At 45.2% G+C, this 24,718-nt stretch overlaps 3 protein-coding genes and 1 long non-coding RNA gene across 7 annotated transcripts; 2 read left to right on the top strand and 2 right to left on the bottom strand.

Moving 5' to 3' along the window:
- Window positions 1-556: 556 nt before the first annotated feature.
- On the top strand, window positions 557-3,537 carry LOC112880805 (subtilisin-like protease SBT4.9). The gene is made up of 6 exons (XM_025945554.1): window positions 557-700; window positions 823-941; window positions 1,026-1,120; window positions 1,308-1,554; window positions 1,669-2,457; window positions 2,565-3,537. The coding sequence occupies exons 1-6, from the start codon at window positions 557-559 to the stop codon at window positions 3,445-3,447; spliced, it is 2,277 nt and encodes a 758-aa protein (XP_025801339.1). The 3' UTR covers window positions 3,448-3,537.
- Window positions 3,538-4,866: 1,329 nt separating this feature from the next.
- On the bottom strand, window positions 4,867-10,277 carry LOC112879428 (THO complex subunit 4B-like). Its single transcript, XM_025943675.1, has 5 exons — window positions 9,962-10,277; window positions 9,697-9,861; window positions 8,950-9,018; window positions 8,683-8,867; window positions 4,867-5,311 (listed from the first exon to the last, which is right to left on the bottom strand). Exons 1-5 carry the CDS (start codon window positions 10,106-10,108, stop codon window positions 5,119-5,121), a joined length of 759 nt encoding a protein of 252 aa, XP_025799460.1. The 5' UTR covers window positions 10,109-10,277; the 3' UTR covers window positions 4,867-5,118.
- Window positions 10,278-15,946: 5,669 nt separating this feature from the next.
- LOC112880620 lies at window positions 15,947-24,651 on the top strand. 4 transcript variants are annotated; one of them, XR_003226374.1, is made up of 5 exons: window positions 15,947-16,534; window positions 16,986-17,349; window positions 17,976-18,080; window positions 18,674-19,679; window positions 24,433-24,651. It is a non-coding gene; the product is annotated as an uncharacterized LOC112880620 (long non-coding RNA). The 4 variants fall into 4 exon arrangements; XR_003226376.1 differs by lacking the exon at window positions 24,433-24,651 and having other exon boundaries at window positions 17,055-17,349; window positions 18,674-19,857; XR_003226373.1 differs by lacking the exon at window positions 24,433-24,651 and having other exon boundaries at window positions 18,674-19,857.
- On the bottom strand, window positions 20,652-24,135 carry LOC112880619 (ras-related protein RABE1c-like). Its single transcript, XM_025945338.1, has 8 exons — window positions 23,758-24,135; window positions 22,138-22,210; window positions 21,926-22,026; window positions 21,761-21,826; window positions 21,588-21,685; window positions 21,298-21,360; window positions 21,105-21,197; window positions 20,652-21,016 (listed from the first exon to the last, which is right to left on the bottom strand). The coding sequence occupies exons 1-8, from the start codon at window positions 23,828-23,830 to the stop codon at window positions 20,945-20,947; spliced, it is 639 nt and encodes a 212-aa protein (XP_025801123.1). The 5' UTR covers window positions 23,831-24,135; the 3' UTR covers window positions 20,652-20,944.
- Window positions 24,652-24,718: the final 67 nt, after the last annotated feature.

Raw genomic sequence — 24,718 nt, 5'->3', positions numbered from 1 at the left:
AACTCGAGGTCATTGGGAGCTCAGCATAGGCAGGAGTAGAGGATGACGGAGCTTGGAGAAGGTAGAGTGCGGTCGGAGAAGCTAGGGGCTCATCTTAGGCGTGGATGGCATGTTTCGAGGGAGGAGATCAAGGCAGCTGCCACGGTTCTGTTAGGTAGCCGAGAATACAACAGATCCTTTGGTACAGCTTCAGCCTTTTAAAACGGTTCCTCAAGCAGTTTTTTTTGAAGCTGAAACTATTTTCAGAATCGTTTAGCGAAATATGAACCTGCAGGAGAAGCTAGACGAAACTACTATTTCCAATTTCTTCTTCCCAATGTAAGTTGAAAATAGCTTTACCAAATACTTTATGGATGAAGTTGCTGGAAAAATATCCCTTTAACACAGCTTTATGTGAAACTCTTTTTGAAACTGTTTAAAAGCTTTGCCAAAGGAGCTGGTAGATCCTAACTACCTGAAAATATCAGCCTGGTTGTTCACTTATCCGGAGGGCCGAACCACCATAAATACACGCCGGCACCATCACGTAACCATTCCACCCAGCCGTACAGCGAAAATGGCGACACGCACGTCGCCGCTGCCCCTCCTCCTCGCCGCCCTCAGCGTGCTCTTCTGCCACGCCGCCGCCGTCCACAACCCCGCCGCCGGCGGAGCAAGGATCGCCGCGGCTGCCGGCGCCCACGGTGATGACAGCACCAAGGTCAGCGCTCATATCGATCGTCACGGGCTCCAGTCTGCATTATATCTTCGCCGCTAGCTAGTTCGTCCGGCCATCAGCGCGTGCGTATCTGATCTGAATCTGTTATCGCGCGCGGCGTACAGGTGTACGTCGTGTTCACGGAGAGGCAGCCGGCGACGGCGGAGCTGCCGGAGGCGGAGGCCGGCGCGGCCATCGCGTCCTACCACCACGACATGATCGCCGGCGTGCTCGATGACGATAGGTAAGTTAGTTGTTCATTTTGTACAAGTATATATATGCTGCAGTAGCTCTGATGATGACTTGGTGACTTGCTGTGTTCGTTCAGTTCGAGTGCGGCGGACCGGGTGGTCTACCACTACTCGAGGATCCTCCACGGCTTCGCGGCCAGGCTCACCGACGACGAGAAGAACAGGCTCGCCGGTAAACAATCTTCTTCTTCCATACATGCTGCAGTGTTAGATCGAAATGGTTGCAGCTAGCAACTTCATCTTCTTAGATCCAATCTATATATACTTTTAGTTATTATTTGCAAGTGTAGATCAATCTACCTGATCATGAAGTTGATCATTTCTGTCTAACACTAGCTGATTATTGGATGGATTGTCAGGCATGGACGGCGTTCTGTCCATCCACGAGAAGGTGGTGTACAGGCCTCAGACGACGAGGTCATGGGACTTTCTCGGCGTACCGCAGCACAACGACGCCACCCGGCTCAAGTTCGAGAACGACGTCATCATCGGCATGGTGGACACCGGCATCTGGCCCGACTCCGAGTCCTTCTCCGACGAGGGCCTCCCGCCGCCGCCCACCAAGTGGAAGGGCGTATGCTCCAAGAACTTCACCTCCTGCAACAAGTACGTACAGTATCTATCATTTTGATCAATCACATTCTCATCGATCGCCTAGTCATCAAACAGATACATCTATAATCTATTTGAATTAACTGAAATATGATCTGGCCGTCGCAGCAAGATCATCGGAGCACGGTCGTACTACGGCGGCAACACGACGCTGTCGGTGCTGGACCGGGAGGGCCACGGCACGCACACGGCGTCGACGGCGGCGGGCCGGGCGGTCGCGGGCGCGAGCCTGGGCGGGCTCGCCGGCGGCACGGCCCGCGGCGCGGTGCCCGGCGCGAGGCTGGCCGTCTACAAGGTGTGCTGGGAGGAGGGCTGCTCGTCCGAGGACATCCTGGCGGCATTCGACGACGCCATCGCCGACGGCGTCGACGTCATCTCGGCGTCCCTGGGCTCCGGCATTGCGTTCGACTACGCCGCCGACCCGATGGCCATCGGCGCGTTCCACGCCATGCGCCGCGGCGTCGTCGTCTCCGTCTCCGCCGGCAACAGCGGGCCCACGTTGGGCTCCGTCAGCAACGTCGCGCCGTGGAGCATCTCCGTCGCGGCCACCCTCACCGACCGCAGGATCATCAGCGAGCTCGTGCTCGGCAACGGAAGGCGCGTCGTGGGGAACGCCATCACCGTCTTCCCCAACCTCGGGAAGCCGTCGCTCCTCATGGACCCCGGCGGCTGCGACCACGAGCAGCTCGACGGCAAGAGGTACAAGGGCGCCGTGCTCCTCTGCGGCGAGGGTGCCTACATCAGCTCAGAAGCCATCAGCCGCACGGGCGCCGACGGGGCCATCGTGTACATGTTCGCCGACGAGGACAAGGACACCGCCTTCTCCTTCGCGATCCCCATCGTCGTCGTCATGCAGAAGGAGTTCAACCACATCATCGACTACTACAACAGCACCAGGTCAGCTGCCGCCGGCGCCGGCCAGCCATGGCCGGCAACCATTACGTTACTTTCAACTAGCCGGGAACGACTTGCTCTGACATGCGCGTACGATTTGTTCGCCGCAGCCACCCCATGGCCACCGTGAAGAAGAGCGTGACGGTGAAGGACGCGGCGGCGCCTAGCGTCGCGGAGTTCTCGTCCCGCGGGCCTAACATGGTCACGTACGGCGTCCTCAAGCCGGACATCAGCGCTCCTGGAGTGGACATCCTGGCGGCGTGGACGCCCAAGGCGACCTTGTCCGGCAGCGACGTCGACGAGCGGAGGACCAGGTACAACATCATCTCGGGCACGTCCATGGCGTGCCCGCACGTGACGGGCGCGGCGGCGTACGTCAAGTCGGTCCACCCGGAGTGGTCGCACGCCGCCGTGCAGTCGGCGCTCATGACCACGGCGACCCCGATGGGCTCCGGCGAGCCGGAGGCCGAGCTCGCGTACGGCGCCGGACAGGTGGATCCGGTGCGCGCGCGGTACCCGGGGCTCGTGTACGACGCCGCGGAGGGCGACTACGTCGGCTTCCTCTGCGCGCAGGGCTACAACTCGTCGCAGCTTGCCGCCATGACCGGCAGGAGGGCCTCCGCCGCAGCCTGCTCGGCCGGGGCCAGGGCCGGCGCCGTCGGCGACCTCAACTACCCGTCCATCACCGTGCCCGTGCTCAACTACGGCGTGGGCTTCGCCGCGGAGTTCCCCCGGACGGTCACCAACGTCGGCCCGGCCGACTCGGTGTACCGCGCCACGGTGACCACGGTGCCCGGCGTCGACGTCGCCGTCACGCCCGACGAGCTCGCGTTCAGCGCCGGCACGAAGAAGCTGAGCTTCAAGGTGAGCGTCTCCGGCACGCTGCTGCCGGTGAACGGCACCATGGGCGCGTCGGCGTCCGTCGTCTGGTCCGACGGGAGGCACCACGTGAGGAGCCCCATCTACGTGTTCCCTCACAAACACGTTATGTGAGCGTGTCAGCAGGAAGAAGAAGGTCATAGGTTAGGTAGAATCATAGCTTGGTGCCATTAGAAAGATCATAGGTTAGGGTTTCGTTAGAGCGTGGTGACATTAGAATCATTTCTTCAAGTTTCATTTCCTCTGTTTCGAGTCATATTTCGAAACAATTATTTTGATTGTCACTTCCTGAGTGACAACGAAGGGCAGGGATTACAAAGTGGCTTCCTCAATTTTTATTCTACCTTTTCAGTTGATTTTTTTCGATCTTGTTCATAGGAATGGTTTTAGCCAGTAAAATAGGATTCTGCTTCGTTTTGTTTAGTTCGTTGTTTATGCTGCGTCTTGTTGCCGGCCAGGTTGTCCCGGCGTTTTAGGAACCATTTAAGCTCACTGTCATCTCTGAACTGAGATCACGAAAGTAACTGAATTATTCTCCTCTTTGAGCCTATTTACTCTTTTATGAATTAGTTGTGTTACTCTTTTATGAATTAGTTCAGGTTTTCAAATAAGGAAACCGAACTTCAGGCCTGTTGAGTACACCTAGGGCTTGTTTGGATCAGCAATCTAGATTTTACTAGACCGGATTTTACTCAACTACCACAAGCATCTTTTTTTTTGAGGTATCCAACTAACACGGGAATAAACCATATAATTTGTTGCACCGCACAACTAATCGATAGTCTTCGCTACACATCATCTCAACAAACTATAACTAAAAGCTTGTGTTCCTAAAATTTCTCTGAAAACATGTTCCACTAATATTGGTTTTATTTCTTGAGATCCAACCATAAGCAATTCTCTATATGATGAAGTGGCTGTATGGTTAAAAAGTGATGCTCTAAGATAAACTTTATGCACCCATCATCTTAGTCCATTGCAGAGTATCACTTACAAAGTACCGATTAGCACAGCTCCGCTTCTCTTAGCTCTGTCAAACAGACCCCTAATATGAAACCGTTGCGGACATAATACAAATATGTAAGACAACTGCAAAACTATATACAGCGCAGAACACAGGGATTCAGGGTCAACTTGACTTCTGAGGTCAATTTGGTTCCGAAGGGTCAGTGTATCAAATCAAAAAGTCTATTTAGAAGTATTAAATAAAATCTGTTTACAAAATTTTTCACAGATCGGTGCTAATCCACGAGACGAATTTCATAAGTGTAATTAATCTATAATTTGCTACAGTGATGATACAATAACCCTCCACTACTCGTGGATTAGTATATCTCATTAGATTCGTCTCGTGAATTAATCAAAAAATTCTACAATTAGTTTTTGTAATTAGACTTTATTTAATACGATAAGATTCTCTTTAATGTGATTAGGCTAAAATTTAGGCCTCCGGAATAAAACACCTCCTAAAGTACAGCAGATCCAGCATCAGGTTAGAGCCAGAGTAGCACAGACGAAACCGTTGGTTTGCAATTGTTCTCAACCGTGCCTGCAGGGCTGCAAATTAGCATTAACTTACATCCTGGATGTAGCATTAACTGGATCAATTATGGTCCACCCCATAATCGTAGTGCATAAACAAGATATCTGAATGGTTCAATAACTATGCGAAAAAAATATCTAGTACAAAACACTATAGCTAGAATAGTAACAACCTCAAACTTCTAAAACAAAGCCACAACCTCAACACCTCCCCGCCAGTAAAATAAGCAGAACGCCGGAGCATCATTTCTCTTTCACTGCCGATGCATGGTACTTGTCCAGTTCAGCATCAAGATCGGCCGCGGATAGGGGCGTGCGGTTCCGGTCCTGCCCTCGGCCTTTCCCCTGTCCGCGACCGCCACTGCTCTGACTGCCTCCACCACGACCATTGCTTTGAGGTGCTCTTCGCAGAACACCTCTTTGGTTTTGAGGCACACTGCAAACACAATAGCCAGAATGTTATGACTACACGGTGGGAATATCACCAGTGATGCATGCAAATATATGCTGTATCACGGATGGATGGGACCCATTGTGGGTTAGTACCAAAATTGCATCAGACAGCTGGGATGGAAACGACCACACCAGATGACAATAATAACAACTTAGCTTTTTATCCCAAGCAAGTTGGGGTAGGCTAGAGATGAAACCCACAGAAAACAAGAATAAGAAACAAAAAAGGGCACAAGCCAAAGGAAGAGTTAGGGGTTAAACAAAAAGTAACAAAGGTCACGGTTCAGGTACGTTAATTTCTAATCTCCAAGCGCTCCTATCCATAGCTAATTCCTTAGCGATATTCCACTCCTTAAGGTCTCTCTTAACCGTTTCGTCCCAAGTTAGTCTAGGTCTACTTCTACCTCTCTTTACATTATCGCCCCGCTTTAAAACTCCACTACGCACCGGCGCCTCAGGAGGCCTCCGTTGTACATGTCCAAACCATCTCAACCGATGTTGAATCAACTTCTCCTCGATAGGTGCCACCCCGACCCTATCTCGAATCTCTTCGTTCCTGACTCTATCCCTTCTTGTATGCCTGCAGAACCAACGCAGCATACGCATCTCTGCTATACTCAGTTGCTGGACATGTCGCCTTTTTATAAGCCAACATTCAGCACCGTATAACATCGCCGGGCGAATCGCCGTCCTATAGAACTTACCTTTTAGCCTCTGTGGCACCTTCTTGTCACAGAGGACGCCCGAAGCCTGCCGCCACTTCAACCAACCAGCTGAAATTCTATGTCTAACATCTTCATCAATGTCTCCATCTTTCTGAAGCATTGATCCTAGATACCGGAAAATATCCTTCTTGGCCACCACTTGACTTTCGAGGCTAACGTCCCCATCCTCATGCCTAGTCGGGCTAAAGTCGCACATCATATACTCGGTCTTGGTCCTACTCAGTCTGAACCCCCTCGACTCTAACGTGTGTCTCCACAGCTCTAACTTCATATTAACCCCTGCCCTACTCTCGTCAACTAGCACCACATCATCAGCAAAGAGCATACACCAAGGGATATCACCCTGTATATCCCTTGTGACCTCATCCATCACCAAAGCAAATAGATAAGGGCTCAATGCTGACCCCTGATGTAGTCCTATTTTAATTGAAAAGTCACTGGTATCGCCATCACATGTTCGAACACAAGTCATCGCATCCTTGTACATATCCTTGATGAGGGTAATATACTTAGTTGGGACGTTGTTTTTTTCCAAGGCCCACCACATGACGTCTCTCGGTACTTTGTCATACGCCTTCTCTAGGTCAATAAAGACCATGTGTAAGTCCTTCTTCTCCTCTCTATATCTCTCCATCAACTGTCGTACTAAGAAAATCGCCTCCATGGTCGACCTCCCAGGCATGAACCCAAACTAATTTTGGGTCACCCTTGTCAATCTTCTTAGGCGATGCTCGATAACCCTCTTCCAAAGCTTCATCGTATGGCTCATCAGCTTAATCCCCCGGTAGTTAGTACACCAGATGACCTGAATAAAATTGGCTGTGTTGCACCATCATTGTACATACACTTGTGCGACCAAATATATGTAGCACCCAAGCTATCAAGGTCCATACCATCACTAACAATATAAGAAGCACCATAACAGCTACCATAGGAGGGAAGAGCTTCTAAAATGTTGTTAGCATGGTCTATACAGGTTAACAGTATTCATTCTTGTAACATCCTTAAACAGCACAGTAGCACACGACTCCCAACTGCATGCAAGTTGACATATGTCGCACAAACTTTCAAAGGTGAATGCGCCTGGTACCAAGGATAGTATTGTTTGCTCTTGGCAAGTCGAATATTTCCTACATGAAGTAGCTGTTAGAGCATTTGCCTGGTGTACCAACTCTAGTGACCTATAGGCTATAAGAATGAACCACCTGTGGTGTTTGATGGATTTTTTTTTTCATTTGGCTTGGATGGCGCTATGGTTCCAGTTGTGGTGAATACAAAAACGAAGGAAACAATTATTGCTACTGCAGGAACCAGTCTTATGCTACTGTGGTACTACAATTCTACACTAAACATATGTTCTTCAGTGGAGGGATGGGGCAACAGTGGTACTGGACTTGCTGTATATCGGGTGGAAGGACATGGAGAAAAACTGTCATTGCCATTTCTAGTTTTCACTTTCCAGCCTTGCATAGTGATGCATGTTAAAAGCATTTCCAAATGTAAGAAAACATTTTTAAAATCAAATCATACAGGTCTCAAAAAAATTCGCAAAAGATGCATGTGCAAATTGTTGGGTACTCCAGAACGCAGTTGCACACCTAAATAATCCTGTTCCATCACAGTGCACGTACAAATAATTTAGGTGGATCAACAATCAAAGCAAATGACTAGTTGTATATACTTCCTGACCAGATAACCCAGCCCCTCAATTCTAGCATGAGCCATGATAAAATGAAAAGGTCCTGTTGCTTCTTATAGTACAATCCTAACACAGCAAGCTAAAAAAAAAAGGGCAGTTCTATGTAGGTATTTAGTTAAATCTTAAATTTATTTATTTCAGTTCTGTTCATTTATCCACAAGTACTCCCCCCCCCCCAAAACACGCACACACACACAAAAAACTGGCTCTTCTGCCTCTCATATCTCTCGCAATAGACAGGAAATTTCATAATACCCTCACTCTTTTATTATGGATCGAAGTTCCCTAATAAAGAGATGAATAATTAGAGCCATGTTCATAAACATGGACTTTAACTCGTCAAGCAATTCTAAATAGATTTGATTATCTGAACATGATGAACAAAAGCACAAGTTATATTACAGGCAGGAATGGCCACGTGAAAAAACAAAAGCATTTTTTTCTAAACATGGTTGATTGTTTGAAGTCTGAACATGACGAACTAAAACAGAGCTACATTACAAGCAACAATAGCGACCATAACACTATACCATTTCTAGCCAACTCCGATACTTGCAAATGATATCTTCTTACTATCTTAGAGTTGCAGTAGGATAAACAAAACAGTTGTAGAACTGAGAGTAGGGGGACACGATGTCAGTAAAACTAAATGATAACCTTAGTTAAATTGGTCTGAAGTAAATACTTTTGCACATTTCCAAACATCATTGAATGCATGGAACTGAAACATCTATTTCTTTGCAGATTCACCCACTCCCTCATTTGACCAAAATCCAAATTGGTTTTGATGCAGCATGCCTTTAGTACTATGAAGTAATCTTATCGAAAAAGTTTACTCATACAAGTTTTTGCCCCCAATTCAAACCATAAAAAAGGGTAATTAACACGAACTTAAAACGACGGATAACAAAAGAATTTGGTCTGACCAACCTGCTATGGATATCATTATAGTTCTGCAAAGGACGGTTGTGTATTACTGGTGGCATGGGAGGTGGTTCGGCATTGTTTCCAATGAGCTCTATATTCATTGGCTTCCCATCAAGTAGAACGCCATTGTATCTCTTGATGGCATCCAAAGCATCCACCTTCCTTGCAAAGACAACTTCCGCAGTTCCCTAAGAAAATGAAGGTCTCAAAGAAGTCCACAACAAGAAAGTGCTAATAATAGTGAAAGAAATAGTACAGTCAACAATAAACCTTGGATGTCCCATCTTTATCATAGTTCATCGAATAACGTTTGAGCTCACCGACCTCTGAGAAGAGTTCCTGATGAAACAGAACAACATAATTGATCAGCTGCAATCACATCAATCACGATTATATGCTCAGAGAAAAAGCTAAGATTTAGAGAAGGCTAACAATGAATTTGCAGAAATTACGAAAGTATGACATTCAAAAGTATGTGTATGTACATGTGACTTATACCAGTATTTAGAATGTTAAATATACATATAGGCGTGAGCCATACAACCACCCAACCAAGAGAACAAGAGCTTTATGTACCAGAATACAATAGGAAAGGAAATGAGAGAATTCATTTCAACTTCCTCTCTACTCTCCCAACCATGTTTTCCTTCATCTCCTTCCACCCATTCCCCAACCCAAAGTCAAGCACACTTTATATGTGATAAGCCAACCCAGTTGAAAAAGCTTAAGGGCATCTAGCATAGTCCAAACCAAAGGAAATTAGTGCAATGTCATTCCTCCACTGACTGAATGTCACCAAAGATTCAAAACAAAAGCATTACCACAAACAGCTAAGACTACAACAATCAAACAGAATTTGGTAAGTACGGCTAGATTGTTCACATGAAAGTACAGCATCTCTGAGCTCACTTAATAACACAAACAGTGAGACTATGTCCTTCAGAAACAGCACAATACGACTGAACCAATTGCCAATTTGTTTAGTGAACTGCCAAGCAACAGGAGAACGGGTAGCACCTGGACATCCTCGACGGTGACGCCGGCGTCAAGGTTGGAGATGTGCAGCTTCGTCCCCGTCTCGAGCGACCTCGCGGCGGCCGGCTGCGGCGGCGCGACCGCGGCCATGGTGGCGATGTGCTCGGAGTAGACCCCGTAGGGCGAGTCGGCGGCGGCGCGGTGGGCCTGGGCGGGCACGGGCCAGCGCCGGCGCAGGCGGCGTTAGGGTTTTCAGGCGGAGGTGAATCCGGGGACCAAGGAGGGCGCGGGGCGCAACGCGGCGTACCTTGGGGGCGGCCGGCGGGTAGGGCGCCGCGCGGGCTGGGGGTGGCGCGCGGCGGGCGGGCCCCGACGAGGAGGCGGGGTTGGACTTGGGCCGGGATTTGGACTGCTTGATGAGGTCCTCCAGGGACATGTCCAGGCCACTCGACATGGTCCCCGGCGGCTAGAAGGGAACCGGCCCGGCGGCGGGAGACGGCGGGGACGTCGCTGTGCTCTGGCGGCGGCGGCGGCTGATGCGTCGTGTGAACTGCGGGCGAGGGCGGGTGCGGGTGCGGCACGAGCTCCCTTTCTCGCTATTCGGATTTCGGAGTGAACGGGTTTTGCTGGTGTTCACGTGCCACTTCAAAACCACACTAGACACGAGCTTAATTTGCCAAAAACCCTACTAGATTCTTTAGTTAAAAAAGACACTTGTTTATTTGATTTAAGCATGCCTCGTTCATTTCATGAAACAAGATTTTCTACCGAGGGAATGATTTTCTGAAAAGTATTATATTCTCTGCGACTATAATAATTATAGTTAGCTGCTCCTCGGTAATACGGAAGATCGTCAAGTAATTATAAATGATAGGATCTAAGAAGAATGGTTTGATATTTTATTCTCGGAGAAGCAATTTATTAGATTGCCTATAACCACTTGCAAAAGGATCCAAGATTTATGAAATCTAATATTTATTGATATGGCAACACAAATAATCTTGCACTTCAGTGCTTTTATCTACCCATGCGTGCCTTTCTTTTGCTCCGAGCATCGATATGCTCTAGCTCAGCATCCAATATGTGGTCCGAGGTAAAGAGAAAATAAGTTACATTAATTGTTTTCTACTAAACTGGCACTTGTGTTTTCCCGCAATATGAATCATATTACATTATCTTATATTGCATTGGGTCTTATCTTCTTTTACTTTTCCTTATATTTTTTAATCTTTTGCACCTCTTGTATCGAAGTGTTTTTACCTTAGTCGGTAAAAATTTAGAAATATAACCATTGATTTCAACTTAAATTGAATTGACAACTTAAAATTCGTCGGAAGAAAGAATTTTACCTATTGGATTATATGCAAAACATTTCTTAGAAGTTGGGCACCTGCGCAAGAAAAAATAGAATTGTAGCTGGATCAAAAAAAAAGACTTGGAATCTTATAGACAACAAATAAACTGGAAAATGGAAGGCGTGGTGAAGTTCTATATGGTTATTTTTTTGATAATGTAAAAGTGGATGGCCAGCATAGCCATTTTGTTTTCCTTATGAAGTTCGGATTTCATAAGAAAAATATGCCTGCACTTACAAAGCAAAACAATATGGTTGCACCTACACAGCAAAACAATATGCGAGCTAAAACCAAGCGCGATCCACAACGATCAATGCTCATGATCTAAGCAACCACATGCGCATGCAATAAAAAACCAAACTTTTTCCTAAAAATAAATGGAAAAGCAATGTAATAAACACAAAAAAATATGCAAAAGTAGCATGCAAGGTCATAGGACTGCCATCTGCATGTATGCATCTTCCCTTTCTCTCGATATATTTGACCATCACTTGCCCCTGCATTCTTCACTAGTTTCGCAGCCGCGCGTGTACTTGTTGGCGATGTCGCCGGGGTGGAAGAGCGCCGGGTTCTTGCCGGGCGGCTCGTCGGCGTCAATCGCGCGGTAGCCTATCATCCCCTCCATTGCGGCGGCGCCGCTCAGGAGGAGGAAGGCGACTACCAGGGACATACCTAGGTCGGTCATGTTGAGCTTAGCCTTAGCTCCGATCATACTTGCTTGGTGCTTGTTCTTCGCTTGTAATAACAAAAGGGGAAGAGAGGAGCATCATGCTGCCCTGCCTTAAGTAATGGGTGGTGCGTCCTGCAGGGGATGGGTGGAGGAGAAGGTATCTAGGAGGTTCGTAGAATGGGTGGTTCTCAACTTCAATGCATATATATAAAAAGTGGCGGCAGAGAGATGTCCCCAAAAAGAAGCTAAATTTTTTTATCTACTATTAAAATAAGCTAACGGTGATAAAATTTTCTATCGTCTTACCTCCCGTGCGATCCTTTCGTCGCTCCCCTTAGGGCGTGTTTGGGAGAGCTCCACTCTAACTTTTCTAGCTCCACTCCACGAACTCCCTGCCAAATGCGTCCAGCTCCAGGAACTCCAGATCCAGAAACTCCAAAAGAAAATCTGGAGTTGGGGGCCAACTCCATGTTTTTCATGGAGCTCCTCAAGGGGTGCTCCAAAAACACTTGTTATAAACATTCTCATGGAGTTGGGGTAAAATTATCCACTATTGCCACTGGTTACATATTCGCGAAAAAAGACTCATCCCTTTCCTCATCCCGTCACCCCTTCCTGCGCCCCCTTTTTTCTTCCCCTCAACACGCCGCCGCCCCTGAAACCCTACCGCCGCCCCCTCCCCTCCCCTGAGATGTTGCCGGCGGCCAGTGATTTGAAGCGAAATGGAGCCTACTGGAGATGACCTTCCTCCCCATCTAGGTATGGATGTGTAATCCCTTGTGGATCTCCTCAATTTCTCTTCTTCTCACTTACAATTTCTTCCAATCCATGGCACCACAGGTTCTGCTCCTTCCTCAAGGGCCCGTGGCCCAATTCATCCCGTCGGCCATGGCACTTGCCGCGGCCAGCGAGGTTGCCGGGCGCGGCCGCGGCCATCCAGCAACCCGCGGGCGTGGCACCGGCCGGGGACGTGGCCCTGGCGCGGCTAGTAGGGGCTCTAGCCCGGGCGGCAGGGGAACAAGCGCTGCCGGTAGGGGGCTAGCCAAAAAGATATTGCTGATGCACATGGAGTAGCCGCTGCCGATGATGATTCTGTCCAAGCCAAGAAACATCCTGCCGGGAAAAGGAAAGTAAGAGGCTCGGTATGTGCGAAAATTTTCTTTACCATATTTTCAATGTCTTGCAAATTGAGCATGCTGGTAATTTTATTACCATTGTTTCAATGATACAAAAATTAAAAAGTAGTGGTGCAAATGCTTGAAATGTTATTTGTAATATCATGGTCAGGGTGATGCAATAGATTGGAATGACACGAATCTTGCAATCATATGTTCGTTATTTGCCAAACAAGTTAAGAAGGGCAATAGGCCGAACACCCACTTGAACTCAGTAGGTTATGAGGAGGTGTCAGAAAGCTTTTATCAAATGACAGGAATTCATGCAACCAAGCTGCAATTGAAGAACAAGTGGGATAAGCTTAAGCCTGATTTAGTGGCATGGCAAAAATTATTGAAGCAAACCGGATTGGGGCGGAATGCCCTTGGTGAGATTGTTATGGATGACGAGTGGTGGAAGACGACAAAGAAGGTGAGATTATTGTTTTTACTAGCCCGATCATTGATCTCTTACTTATTTTTTCTAGCTATGATTGATCTCATTTTTTTAACATTTCAGGATATTCCAGGAAGCGGCAAGTTCAAGAAGAGACCATTGCAAAATGAGGAAGACATGAAAATTATGTTCGGCGATATCACTAATGATGAATCTGATCATTGGAATCCTCTGAGTTCTAACCCCATCATACCTCCATCTCAAGATGATGTTTATGATGTTCCCGAAAATGGTGGTGGTGAGGATGAGATAAACAATGACGGTGCTGTTGGTGACGAGGAGCTTGAAAAGGCTACCCCTTCTCCTTCCATTATTCTACCAAAGAAAAGAGCACAAGGTGGACCGGATAAATTAAAGAAATCTAGAGTAGGCACAGCACTTGTCATTCAAGAGGCAGTGACCAAGATATCCGAGTCCACCACCGCTTTTACATCAAAAAAGCTTGGTGAAATTACTGTCGCACAAGTCATGGATGCTGTTTTAGAATGTGGGACAGGCTATGATATGAATGAGCATTACATTGCCACTGAGTTGTTTGTGAAGAAGGATCAACGGGAAATGTTCATGACCATTCCGACAAATGAGATTAAATTCAATTGGCTTAGCAGGAAGTACAATGACAAATATGGCAATTGATATCTAGTCGTTTTCTTTTAGTGTTTGGCGTCATTTGAACTATGTTTAGTGTCATTTGAACTATTTTATTTTATCATGTTTGGTGTCATTTGAACTATGTATCCTATGTCATTTGAACTATTTTATTTTATCATGTTTGGTGTCATTTGAACTTTGTATCTAATTTTTTTGTGAGGACCAAATCCTTTGTAGGAAATTGTAAGTGACAGTGATGAATCTTCTGATGAAAGCGATCAATATTTGAATCTTATTTTGGATGCAAGTGAGATTGCACTAAAGTATACCGATCTTTATCTTGCTAAAAATCCACCAAGGACATCGACCCTTAGCGTTATGGGATGGCTTTTGGAGATATTTCGCACTCCGGGTGAATGCTATAGATATATTTGTATGAGCACGGAAATATTTATGGATCTAAATAATTTATTGGTGCAAAGGTATGGCTTCGAATCTTCTATGCATATGGTGCTTGCAATATTCCTATACACGTGTGGTGGCAATGAGTCAAATTCAAGATGTCAAAATAGATCAGGAGAAACCATTAGTAGAAAATTTGATGAGGTTCTGAATGCTTTGATGGCTATGGCGCGAGATTTCATTAGATCAAAAAATCCAAACTTTCCCACTACCCATATGAGGATAAGAGATGATAGATGTGCTTATCCACACTTCAAAGGTTGCATTGGTGCACTTGATAACACTCATATTCGAGTCTCTCTCACACCTGATGATCAAGTTAAGATATATTGGAAAAATCGGTGTAGCTACTCAAAATGTTCTAGCAGTACGTGACTTTGATATATGCTTTACATATGTTTCCACGGGACAGCCGGGAGCTATACATGACACAAATGTTCTGTACAATGCAATCAAAATGGACGAAACATTCTTCCCACGTCCTCCGCAAGGTACCATGTGTTAATCATGATTACAACCATATTTGTTTACAATAATAATATGTGCTAAACTTGTTTTCCTATCTATGTATAGGCAAATACTATGTTATGGACGCTGGATATCCTAACCATTCTGGGTACCTCGCTCCGTACAAGGGTGAAAGGTACTGTACGCTGGAATGGTACAGAGGTACGGAACCTAAAACTACAATGGAAAGATTCAATCGTGTGGACTCATCCATCCGAAATGTCATTAAGCGATCATTTGGATTATTAAAAATGAAATGGCCGATTCTCTTCAAGATACCTTGCTATCCTATGTACAAGCAAAAGATGATTGTTGTGGCAATTATGGTCTTACATAATTTCATCCGGGAGCATGGAGGTGAGGACGAAGACTTCGCTCGTTTTGATCGTGATTCTAGTTTCACACCAACAATACCAGAAAGATACAACAAATATGCCGTTTCATCATTGCATCCGATGGGTCAACATTCGCAATCAACGTCCGACTATGGATGTATTTCGTGATAAGTTGGCCACCGCCCTTTCTCTTGCTTGGAACTAGTTTATATTGGTCTAACTAGTTTTATATTATTTCGTGCGACCTTTATTGGAATATTTTTAATTGGAACAATTCTATTTGGCTCTCCGATATGGCAATTTTTATCAAAAAAAATAGCTGGAACATTGTAGCATCGTGGTACTGTAGCGACATGGTAATATTTTTGAAGTTGATGGAGTGAAGCTAAAAGTGAAGTTGGTAGAGTGGACCTTGGAGTGGAGCTCTCCCCAAACAAGCCGTTAGGTGCTGTTCGGATCCAAGGGCAAATGGCAAAAAGGTAAATGGTAAAATTTTTATTCCTGTCACGTCAAATGTTTGAACGCTAATTAAAAGTATTAAATATAGTTTAATTAAAAAACTAATTACATAGATGAGGACTAAATGACGAGACGAATCTATTAAGCCTAATTAATCCATAATTAGCAAAATTACGGTAGCATTTGTCCTTTTACATTTTCAGGTGTTTGAATCCAAAAGTAAAAAAAAAAGTACAAAAGAGTAAAAATTTTGCACTTTCTCAATCTCTTGGATCCGAACAGGCCTTAGTACATCTGCCGTGCGACACCCGCACCCCTCGCTCCGATCCGCTCGCCCCCTCCGTCCGATGCGCTCGCCCCTCGTTCCGCCCCGAAGCGCTCCCCCTCGCTCCCCCTCACGCCACCGCAGCCCGCGAGCCGGTCCGAGCTGCCGCCATCGTGTCGTCGAGCCATCCCATCCCAGCCTAGCCCCGCCGTCCCGCCATCCCGCCACCACGAGGTGCCGCTGCGAGGGTCCCCGTCCACCCGCGCCTGCCGGCAGTTCCTCTCTGCCGACGCCGCCGCCATCCCCCGTGCTCCCCTCGCCCCGTGCACCCCTCACGCCGGCCTCCCACTCGCTCCACCCTCTACCTCGCGACTGACTCCCTGAGACGGTCCGCAGTCCCACCGTCCCGCGCCGCCGCGCTGGGAAGTTCGCTCGGGCCGCTTGCCCCCGCAACGCCGACGTTGCCAAGCTGCCCTCCCCACCACGCTACCGCTGCGGACGACGTCGCCACGCCGCCCTCCTCACCGTGACTCCCCACAGCGCCTCCACGGAACCTGAGCGCGCCTCGCCCGTTTGGCTCTCTCTGCTCTTGGGGAGCACGAACAAAGGAATCTGGAGCTTCCAGGTACCAATCTGACTCCCAAATCGCAGCAGAACTTCAATGATTAGAGCAAGTCGGTGGTTGGGTTTTGGTTGCTTCGTCTAGCAATTAGCATCTGGCTTTGCTGTTACTTTCTGAATCCTTGTTAACTTACATTGAATTCAGATAAGCAATCTGCATTGCAATTTCACAAGTTGTTGTAATGTTTAATCGCACAGTTCCAGTCTCTCTGAAATGACTACTGCATTGTAATGATTCGTCATGTCTCTATGCATCAATTCGTGGTTTGTCTTTGTAGCTCTTGGTAGATGTTGAGGGGGATCCCATCTTGATGTTGATAAAAAAGATTATGAGATTTCGTGCAGACTTTGACTAAGTGGTGTCTCTGGGGTGGGAATTCACGTGATGTACTGGTGTTCTTGGAATGATTGGTTCTGTTAGGCCACTAATCTGTTTCCTGTGATGTTTCACCTAGGCTTCACTGCACAACCTGATTGTGTAAATTCGTTTGACTTTCTCTTCTCATGGATATTGATGAACCAAGAACTCCACGGCCACTACCACCGCCAAATACTGGCAGCGGAGGCGTGTGGTGCTCAAGCCGCCTTCCTCTGGCGCAGGACCACAAGTGCTCTTCTCTTCCGTCGCCTGATCGTCCCCGATTGTGCGTGAACCATTCGATGAAATGTCATTCTCGATTGTATTAGTTTGACAGGTTTAATATGACGCTAGATCATCCGTGCTCTTGACCTACTTGAAGTTTCCATGGGACGATCTGGTCCATGAGATAGTGGTTTGAATACTGCCGTCAAGATTGGTGGTGATCCGAGCCTTCTGAGGTAAGCACCTGCCGACCTGCCTCTTGTGTATTGCTCCGTACAAATGTAGGCTTTGAAATTTGTAGTTCTGAAAAAAAGTATGCACTCCAGCCTTCAGAAAGACAGTGTTGAAGTGTACTTCAGATAGTATGTAATTTTCTAGGGGAATGTTATGGCACTAATTATTTCTGATTGCTATGAGTAGTTGATATAGCATTCTTTTTTGTTTAGATGCAGTTCTGGTAATTATTGCTTAGATGACATGAATGAATATGGTGCATCGTTGAATAACTATGCAGCTTGCATATATGAGTGGTGGTGATATCACTCTTGTTTTTTTAGACCCAGTTTTGGTAACTTGCAGGACAACTGGTTGAAAAATTGAACTGTTAGCAGCGGTTAAGCATCTGTACTTGGTTAGAACATAGAGTAAGGATTGCATGTTGCAGAAAAACATTTATCTTATTCTTCTCATACTTGTTATCTTTGTAGTCAGAACTTTCTGAAGGTGGTCACTCTGTCATTTTGCTGTTTTTATTTAGCACACCATGTTGCTCCCTTATAATATCTATTGTTATTATGTGGATAGCTTTTGGTTGCTCCACATGATGCAAATTGCATTAACAAATGGTTTGGTCACTCCGCAGGATGCAAACTGCATTAACATATGGTTTGGAATATGTAATCTGAAACCTGCCACCCCTGATCTGCAACAGAGTCTGACAGTGCCTTGCAACATACTTTGCTTAGAGGTGCTGTTTTGAAATTTATGTAAACTCACAAGTAGTGCTGTCTTAGATTTTCTCAACTGGTATTCATGTTTTCTTTTATACGCAAGTATTCCTCACAAAGGTGTCAGTTTGCTCAAATTTTCACTTTCCATTCTTGTAAATCAAAGCACCAACCTGACAAAATGGTTTTCAAAGATACTGCAACAAGCACAGGAGGTTTTAGCCTGGGATAGTGCACCAGAACGCGAACTTGTGGTACACAATATTCAATTCTGCTTAAATATACTTTGATGTTTCTTATCTCTACCATCAATTATTCTGTTCCTCTCTTTTTTGATGATGATGGTGTTGCCAAAGTCACCTATCTATGGAGTATGTACTATTACTATCCTAATAAAAAAATGTTTACACAGTTCAATTGTCACATAAGTTGTTTGCTCTCTTTTAATTTATTTATAAAATTTATGTATAATGTCATATTGTGTTGGCTTTCTGTTAATATCAGACTGTCTGCATATTAATTTTAACTCAAATTAGTGAGGATGCTATGGAACCAATATCAGATTCACACATGGTGCATCAATCAGTTCATCTTCCAACTTTATGTGATCCAGGGCCAATGATGGGAAGGACAGGTGCTAGCGGCGTTGACATACTCTTCTTCTTGAGGTAGGAGGGAGGAGGAAGGCTGAAACATCTAAAACGACCAGCGAAATTAAGGTATTTGACTGTTTGTGATTTTTGAGGAAGGTCTCTCTCAAAGAGGGTACCCTGACCATATTGCATACATGATCCCCAGGTTTCAGGTAGGATCACGATAGCATTTAGATTGTTTTAGCTGGAGCTGACGACAATTGCTATAAAAACCCAATCCATTTTATACCAGTAAACTATTTTGAACTTGCAAATTTGGGATAAAGTTTCTATAGCTGTCCATGTATGGAATGGAGTGAGCTTGACTATGACATCTATGTGTTGATATAGTCTTTGCGTGACCATGGCCTAAACCAGGAAAGGATAACCAGCCATCCTAGGTTTAGTACACCAAGGTACACTAATCAGCTAGGTTTTAGGCTATCTCCAAGAAATCCAACCTTTTTTTTTGCTCTGTTTGTGCTTATTGTGGGTTCCAAACGAAATTGAGAGCACATGCTGCATTAGTTGATCAGCTAAGTTATATCTTTACATGTGCATTGGTAGGACAAAATTATAAAAGATCTAATTGTATCCTATGCGAAAGCTTGTCCGAACTTTAGTTATAATTAGTTAATTATAACTAAGCATTTTGTTTCTATTGTTGTCTTGTCCAAATTTGAGGTGCTTTTGTCTTAGAGCTTGTATTTTGACTAGAAAATTAAGAGATTTAATCTTTATAGGACCAGTGATTTATCTCATCTTCCCGAGAAATTTTAATATCGTGCTACAAAACTTTGATTTTCATTAGCTGTTGACATGAGTTACCTTTACATCAATCCATAATATCTCTTTATTTTTTCTTGACATGTGATCTAACATATTCCATGAGAGGACGATGCATGATCACACGGGGTCAAGCAGGCACACAACATTGCCAATGCATGAACAAACCCACTGCTCGGCTCGGAGTTGCAGAAGCAACAGGTCCGCGTCAATGATGTTTCTATATTGAGTCTTAGCCGTCCTTGGTGCTTCTCATGTATCTTGTTTTTCAGTGGCTTTATTATATATGCAAATAAAACCAATATTATGTAAACTTGTGTAGATTCATACATCGATTGATTTGTATGTTTTGTACATGCTGCAAGGATTAGTTTTTTCTTTTGCTGTGCGCGACCACTCGACTATTTGTTGTAAGAGAGGTAAATAGAAAGGGATATTTATATATGATGATTAGAGTGTTTTTTTTTCAACATTAAGTATTTGGTAGGCATAAAAGGTTAGTTAAGTTCATAGTAGAAGGGTACGAGGTGGCTCCTACGTCCAGGTTTTGTTCACATGACATATCTCTTAGAGTTAATATTAATTGTGTTTGAATGCATGAATGTGCAAGCTGAATAATTATGGTCGGAAACATGGCTACAAACATATTTTGGTGTGGGTGACTGGCATTTTTATTCATGATTTACTTTTGCAAAGAAAATTTGTTTTATCCCATAGCAGCGCACAGCATACACCTAATCTAAACTTAAGCTCCCAGTGAAAGATAGGAGAAAATGTTTTGGGCAAGACTCGGAGTCCGGCTCCTCGAGACAAAACACTGTTCACGGGAGCCGGTTTCCTCTCCACTAAACACTGTTCACCTCTCACAGAGCTGGTCGCTCTCAGTCTTGACCACCCATGAGATGAACTCACCAGCATTTCATATATATGTATATATATGCTGCTCACATGTAGCGAACCAACACAAGTAAACGGCGGGCGCCAATCTGAAACCGACGTATGATGATAAATCCATGACCACTCGAGCAAGTGGGACAAACATTAGAATTAACGGATTACTCTGTTTCCCGCAAAATTAAGCAGCGTTACTCCGCTTCCAGCAAATGTCTTTTCCAGAGTTAGTCATACGTTTCACCTTAGCATTTGTTGAGAATAAACATCAGCCTGTCAAACTAGTTGTAACAATTTGGCAAGCATTTTGACAACCACCAGGATAAAATTATGTCTATACATTGATTAGAAATGAAATGGTCTCCTAATAGATCTGCAGTTTTGCACACACCAGAACATTGAGTCGAGACCATTTGCATTTCTACCAGTGTTTCAGCTAAAATTGTTCACAGTGAAATCTGAACCCAAGCAATTGTGATTAAGGCACATGATGACAGCCAGAGAAAAGGGTAAAAGGGTAAATTACAAGCATCGTGTCACCAGTATCTTATCCGCCGTGTGACAACAGAACCCACTCAGGACCCACAGCAAGCCGACTTCTGTGGTGTCGATGCGTCCTCAGGTCTGTTAATACTGATCGTACGCTCCTAAAACCACAGAATATCTTACTCGTTAAGGTTTTCGCCGCAGCATCGAGTAGTTAGTTTAAAAGGAAGAACAAGATTGAAGTTGCACCTCTGGCTTTGAGTCGGTTTCCGCTAGCCTTTGCTTGATATCTCTTGCTATTGAAAAGAAAACCTGCTCCACATTCAAGTTGGTCTTTGCACTCTGCAGAAACAACAATCACGAGGCACCCATCAAGTTCTTTCCTTCAAGTTAGAATAGGTGTAGGGATAGCTAGCAGCAGAAATGTCAAAAACCAACTAACCGTTTCAAAAAACTTGATGCCATACTCGTCAGCAAGAGCCTGCCCTTTAGAAGTTGGTACAGCCTGTATTCAAACAATAAGGTCATTTAAAAAGACAAGGCCATGAATAAACTCACGATGACCATTAGAGGTGCACTAGTTTATCACATGGAGTTCCATTCATTACAATCACTAAAACGACCCATTTTTTCATCTTAAACTGAACATTAAACTACAAAAAATTCTCAAATAGGAATGCAGAATAAGCTGGACAGGAAATGTGAGAGACAATAAAGATGAAAAGAAAATACCCGTTTGCTTTCATCCATGTCGGCTTTGTTGCCTATCAAAATTTTATTCACATTATCGGAAGCATGTTGCTCAATGTTCCTAATCCAGTTTCTTATATCTGTCAATAATAACACCATGGTCAGTTGAGGAAACCAACTGTATTAAGTGTTGATTGAAGTTGAAGAATACCTACTATTGAACGACGACTCGTCGGTAACATCATAGACAAGCAAAATGCCCATTGCACCCCTGTAGTAGGCTGCATAGTCAAAAGTTTACAGTTTCAGAATAGTTTCACCATAAATAGTTCAAAAACCTACTTAGTTCCACTCCACAGCAAATGAGGCATATTGCGTACCAGTTGTAATAGTTCGAAAACGTTCTTGGCCAGCAGTATCCCAGATCTGCAACTTTATGCGCTTACCATCAAGCTCAATTGTTCTTATTTTGAAGTCGATCCTTTTCGAAGAATAAAACAGAAAGTATTTTAGAACCATCCAAATAACGGCATTCCTACGGAAATAATGATCCACTCAAAAACAACTCTTTTTACACTTTAACAGTGCTTACCCAATGGTAGTGATAAAGCTAGTGGTGAAGGAGCCATCTGAGAACCGTAAAAGGAGACAACTTTTCCCAACACCTACACGATGATTACTTTAAGTTGGTTAGGTCATTTGTACTAAAAAGATCAGGAACATACAGAGCCATTAGTTTTAGGACAAACAGAGTAGTGCATGTGAATCCATGAACAAGCAACAATGTCACTCTTCCCACCATGTTGTGCTACATGTAGCAGAATACCGTTTGGACCACTGTAATGTGAACACACCACTCTAGAACTCCCTCAGGAAAGTAGTTTTTGCTGCCTAACCATACTTGCTAACAACACTAACAAAGTTGAACAGTAAATTTTACATGTCATGAGAACTCCCCCCAAAAAAAAAATCCCATCCATAATGCTGGACAGGTAATAAATACATTACCAGCTAAGTTTTTGAAGGTTGTGCAACCTAACAAAAAGACAATTCTTTCTTCTCGTAAGTGAACACAATGTGATAGTACTTCACACTTTCACTCCTTACTGAAACAATGCATGCCACAAAAATTTCATAGCAACAGATGGAATATACACCTAGTAATCAACTAATCATATGTTTTGGTTCACTGAACAAGGTTAGTGAAACATCAATTGTTAGAATCAGGAGCTCATAAATAATGTAGAACTGTACTAATAACAATAACATCTTATCCAGTTCGGCATAACTGACAGGATAAAAGAGTGAATAAGCAATTCTCGGCAACAAATATGCCAAAAAGTATACCTGTTGTGCCTTATACCATGTGCAGAAGATAATACTCATTTTTTATCAACAAGAATTAATTTGGACTACAATTAAAAGAAACTCCAAAACTTTCCCTAGAGGTTTTGGACAAAATAGTAACATAGCCATCGCTAGATAATAGCAGTAGCTACCACAATTTAGAACTGAGCGACGAACTCACGATCTATGGCTATGTGATCATATTAGATGCTTGTTGACTCATTGTAATTCAACAGCACAAGTAATGCTTTCATGGTTGAACCCATGTGCATAAGCAGCTACAAGCTAAAAGAGTAGGGAGAATATCCAGGTGAATAGCCAGACATACATAAAAGGCAGCTATAAAATCTTTGGCACTTTCATTACTGAATATTAAGGCCACTAACTATTTGAGGTAGACAATTACAAAGGGATGTTTGCCATCAAATCAAGCACTAGCAACAATCACGAATCATCTGGAATCGAGTTATTTCAATCCTCAACCAGTCTTACTGCAGTAGCTAAATCAACTACTAAGATATGGTCATGTTTTGCATTTGCGTGAGCTTGGATGATCACTTCGTTACAAATTTATAAGGGTGCCATCGCCCGAAAGTGAGTTTTCTTCAGTTATTTTATTTATGGTGGGATCACCGGATCCACGAATGCAACTCGCTCCCTCATCTAATTCGTAACTGCCACGTCGTCGTCTAAACAGCGCGGGCTTTTGGCCGGCTCCCTCTACCCCCCCTCCCGGATCCCCCGTCCCAACACAGGCATGCAGTGCATCCAGCCGAACCGGAACTGAATTTGAATTTCGCGTTCAGATCTGGCTCGAGTCAAATCGAGAGGTTTAAGTGGTGGGGGGCCTTTGAAAGCCACTGACCGCTGTCGCCGATGAGGAGCAGCTTGATGAGGTAGTCGTAGTCGGCCCGGGCCCTCGCCGGCGGCGCCGCCATCTCGGAGCGCTAACGAAGGCTCCGCACCTCCCCGCGTGCGCAGCCGCGAGCCGTACCCAAGCGGTCGGAGCAACAGCCCGCGGCAGCGAGCGACCGACCTACCGTTAGATCCGGGTGGGCGCGGCCGCGCGCCGCAAGCCGGATCGGGGGCGCGCGTCCTCGGCGGTCGGGGCGGCCCAGCAGCGGTGCGGCGGCGGTGGTGCAAGCCACCTGGGGCGGAGGCGGAGGCGGCGGGATCGGGTGCGGCGTGGTGGGAGAGAACGGAACGGACTTGACGAGGTGGGGGGGGCGGCGGGGTGGTGAAGTGGTCCACCGTGGACTTTGAGCGGACCGCGTCACGGCCACGTAGGGAGTGGCGCTGTTCCACTTCCACGTCTCCACGTGTCTGGCCTAACTGATAGGAATCACTCAAACACTTTTTTTTTCCGAAGGAATGACTCGACACTTCTTTTAGGGGGAAAAAACTTCGTTCGCATTCCACATGCTTCTGTAGCCGGAGCCGAGGATGCTAAAATGTTCTCTCAATTTGACCTGCTAGCCCATTTAGTACTTCTCTGAATTTATCTAATAGTCCCTAAATTAGTTTGGTTCTGCGACTGCAGGCTGCTTCTCTGACGATAAGGAGCTTCAACTGCCACCTAAGACGAATCGTACATCTCCAACACACGATCATCGCAAAAAGATTCAAATTCATCAAATTTTCTTTTTTTGGTTTAGTTCCTAAATGCAAATGCTACAGATCCATGTACTGTCAACTGCTCCGATTTAGGCATCACAAACACCGAAGTGCGCTGCGCACCTGAACCTTTGCTTCCACACATCTTTCGGTCATAACATAACAGCAACGCGGGTACAATGGAACAAACGGGCAGACGAACTGCGGCATGT

Source organism: Panicum hallii, chromosome 2 (assembly GCF_002211085.1).
Source record: "Panicum hallii strain FIL2 chromosome 2, PHallii_v3.1, whole genome shotgun sequence".
NCBI classification, from domain to species: Eukaryota; Viridiplantae; Streptophyta; class Magnoliopsida; order Poales; family Poaceae; genus Panicum; species Panicum hallii.
Note: the sequence above shows the minus strand (reverse complement) of the source record. Positions and strands in the feature narration are given on the sequence as shown.

What these genes read in the sequence shown, in the direction of transcription:
- LOC112880805 (XM_025945554.1), top strand. Translation starts at nt 557, where the DNA reads ATGGCGACACGCACGTCGCCGCTGCCCCTCCTCCTCGCCGCCCTCAGC. An exon ending in GGCGTGCTCGATGACGATAG is followed by an intron (nt 942 to 1,025) that starts GTAAGTTAGTTG and finishes GTGTTCGTTCAG; the next exon opens with TTCGAGTGCGGCGGACCGGG. An exon ending in AACTTCACCTCCTGCAACAA is followed by an intron (nt 1,555 to 1,668) that starts GTACGTACAGTA and finishes TGGCCGTCGCAG; the next exon opens with CAAGATCATCGGAGCACGGT.
- LOC112879428 (XM_025943675.1), bottom strand. Translation starts at nt 10,108, where the DNA reads ATGTCGAGTGGCCTGGACATGTCCCTGGAGGACCTCATCAAGCAGTCC. An exon ending in ACCCGCCGGCCGCCCCCAAG is followed by an intron (nt 9,862 to 9,961) that starts GTACGCCGCGTT and finishes GTGCCCGCCCAG; the next exon opens with GCCCACCGCGCCGCCGCCGA. An exon ending in ATAAAGATGGGACATCCAAG is followed by an intron (nt 8,868 to 8,949) that starts GTTTATTGTTGA and finishes TCATTTTCTTAG; the next exon opens with GGAACTGCGGAAGTTGTCTT.
- LOC112880619 (XM_025945338.1), bottom strand. Translation starts at nt 23,830, where the DNA reads ATGGCGGCGCCGCCGGCGAGGGCCCGGGCCGACTACGACTACCTCATC. An exon ending in ACATGGATGAAAGCAAACGG is followed by an intron (nt 21,361 to 21,587) that starts GTATTTTCTTTT and finishes GTTTGAATACAG; the next exon opens with GCTGTACCAACTTCTAAAGG. An exon ending in AAACCGACTCAAAGCCAGAG is followed by an intron (nt 21,017 to 21,104) that starts GTGCAACTTCAA and finishes CTGTGGTTTTAG; the next exon opens with GAGCGTACGATCAGTATTAA.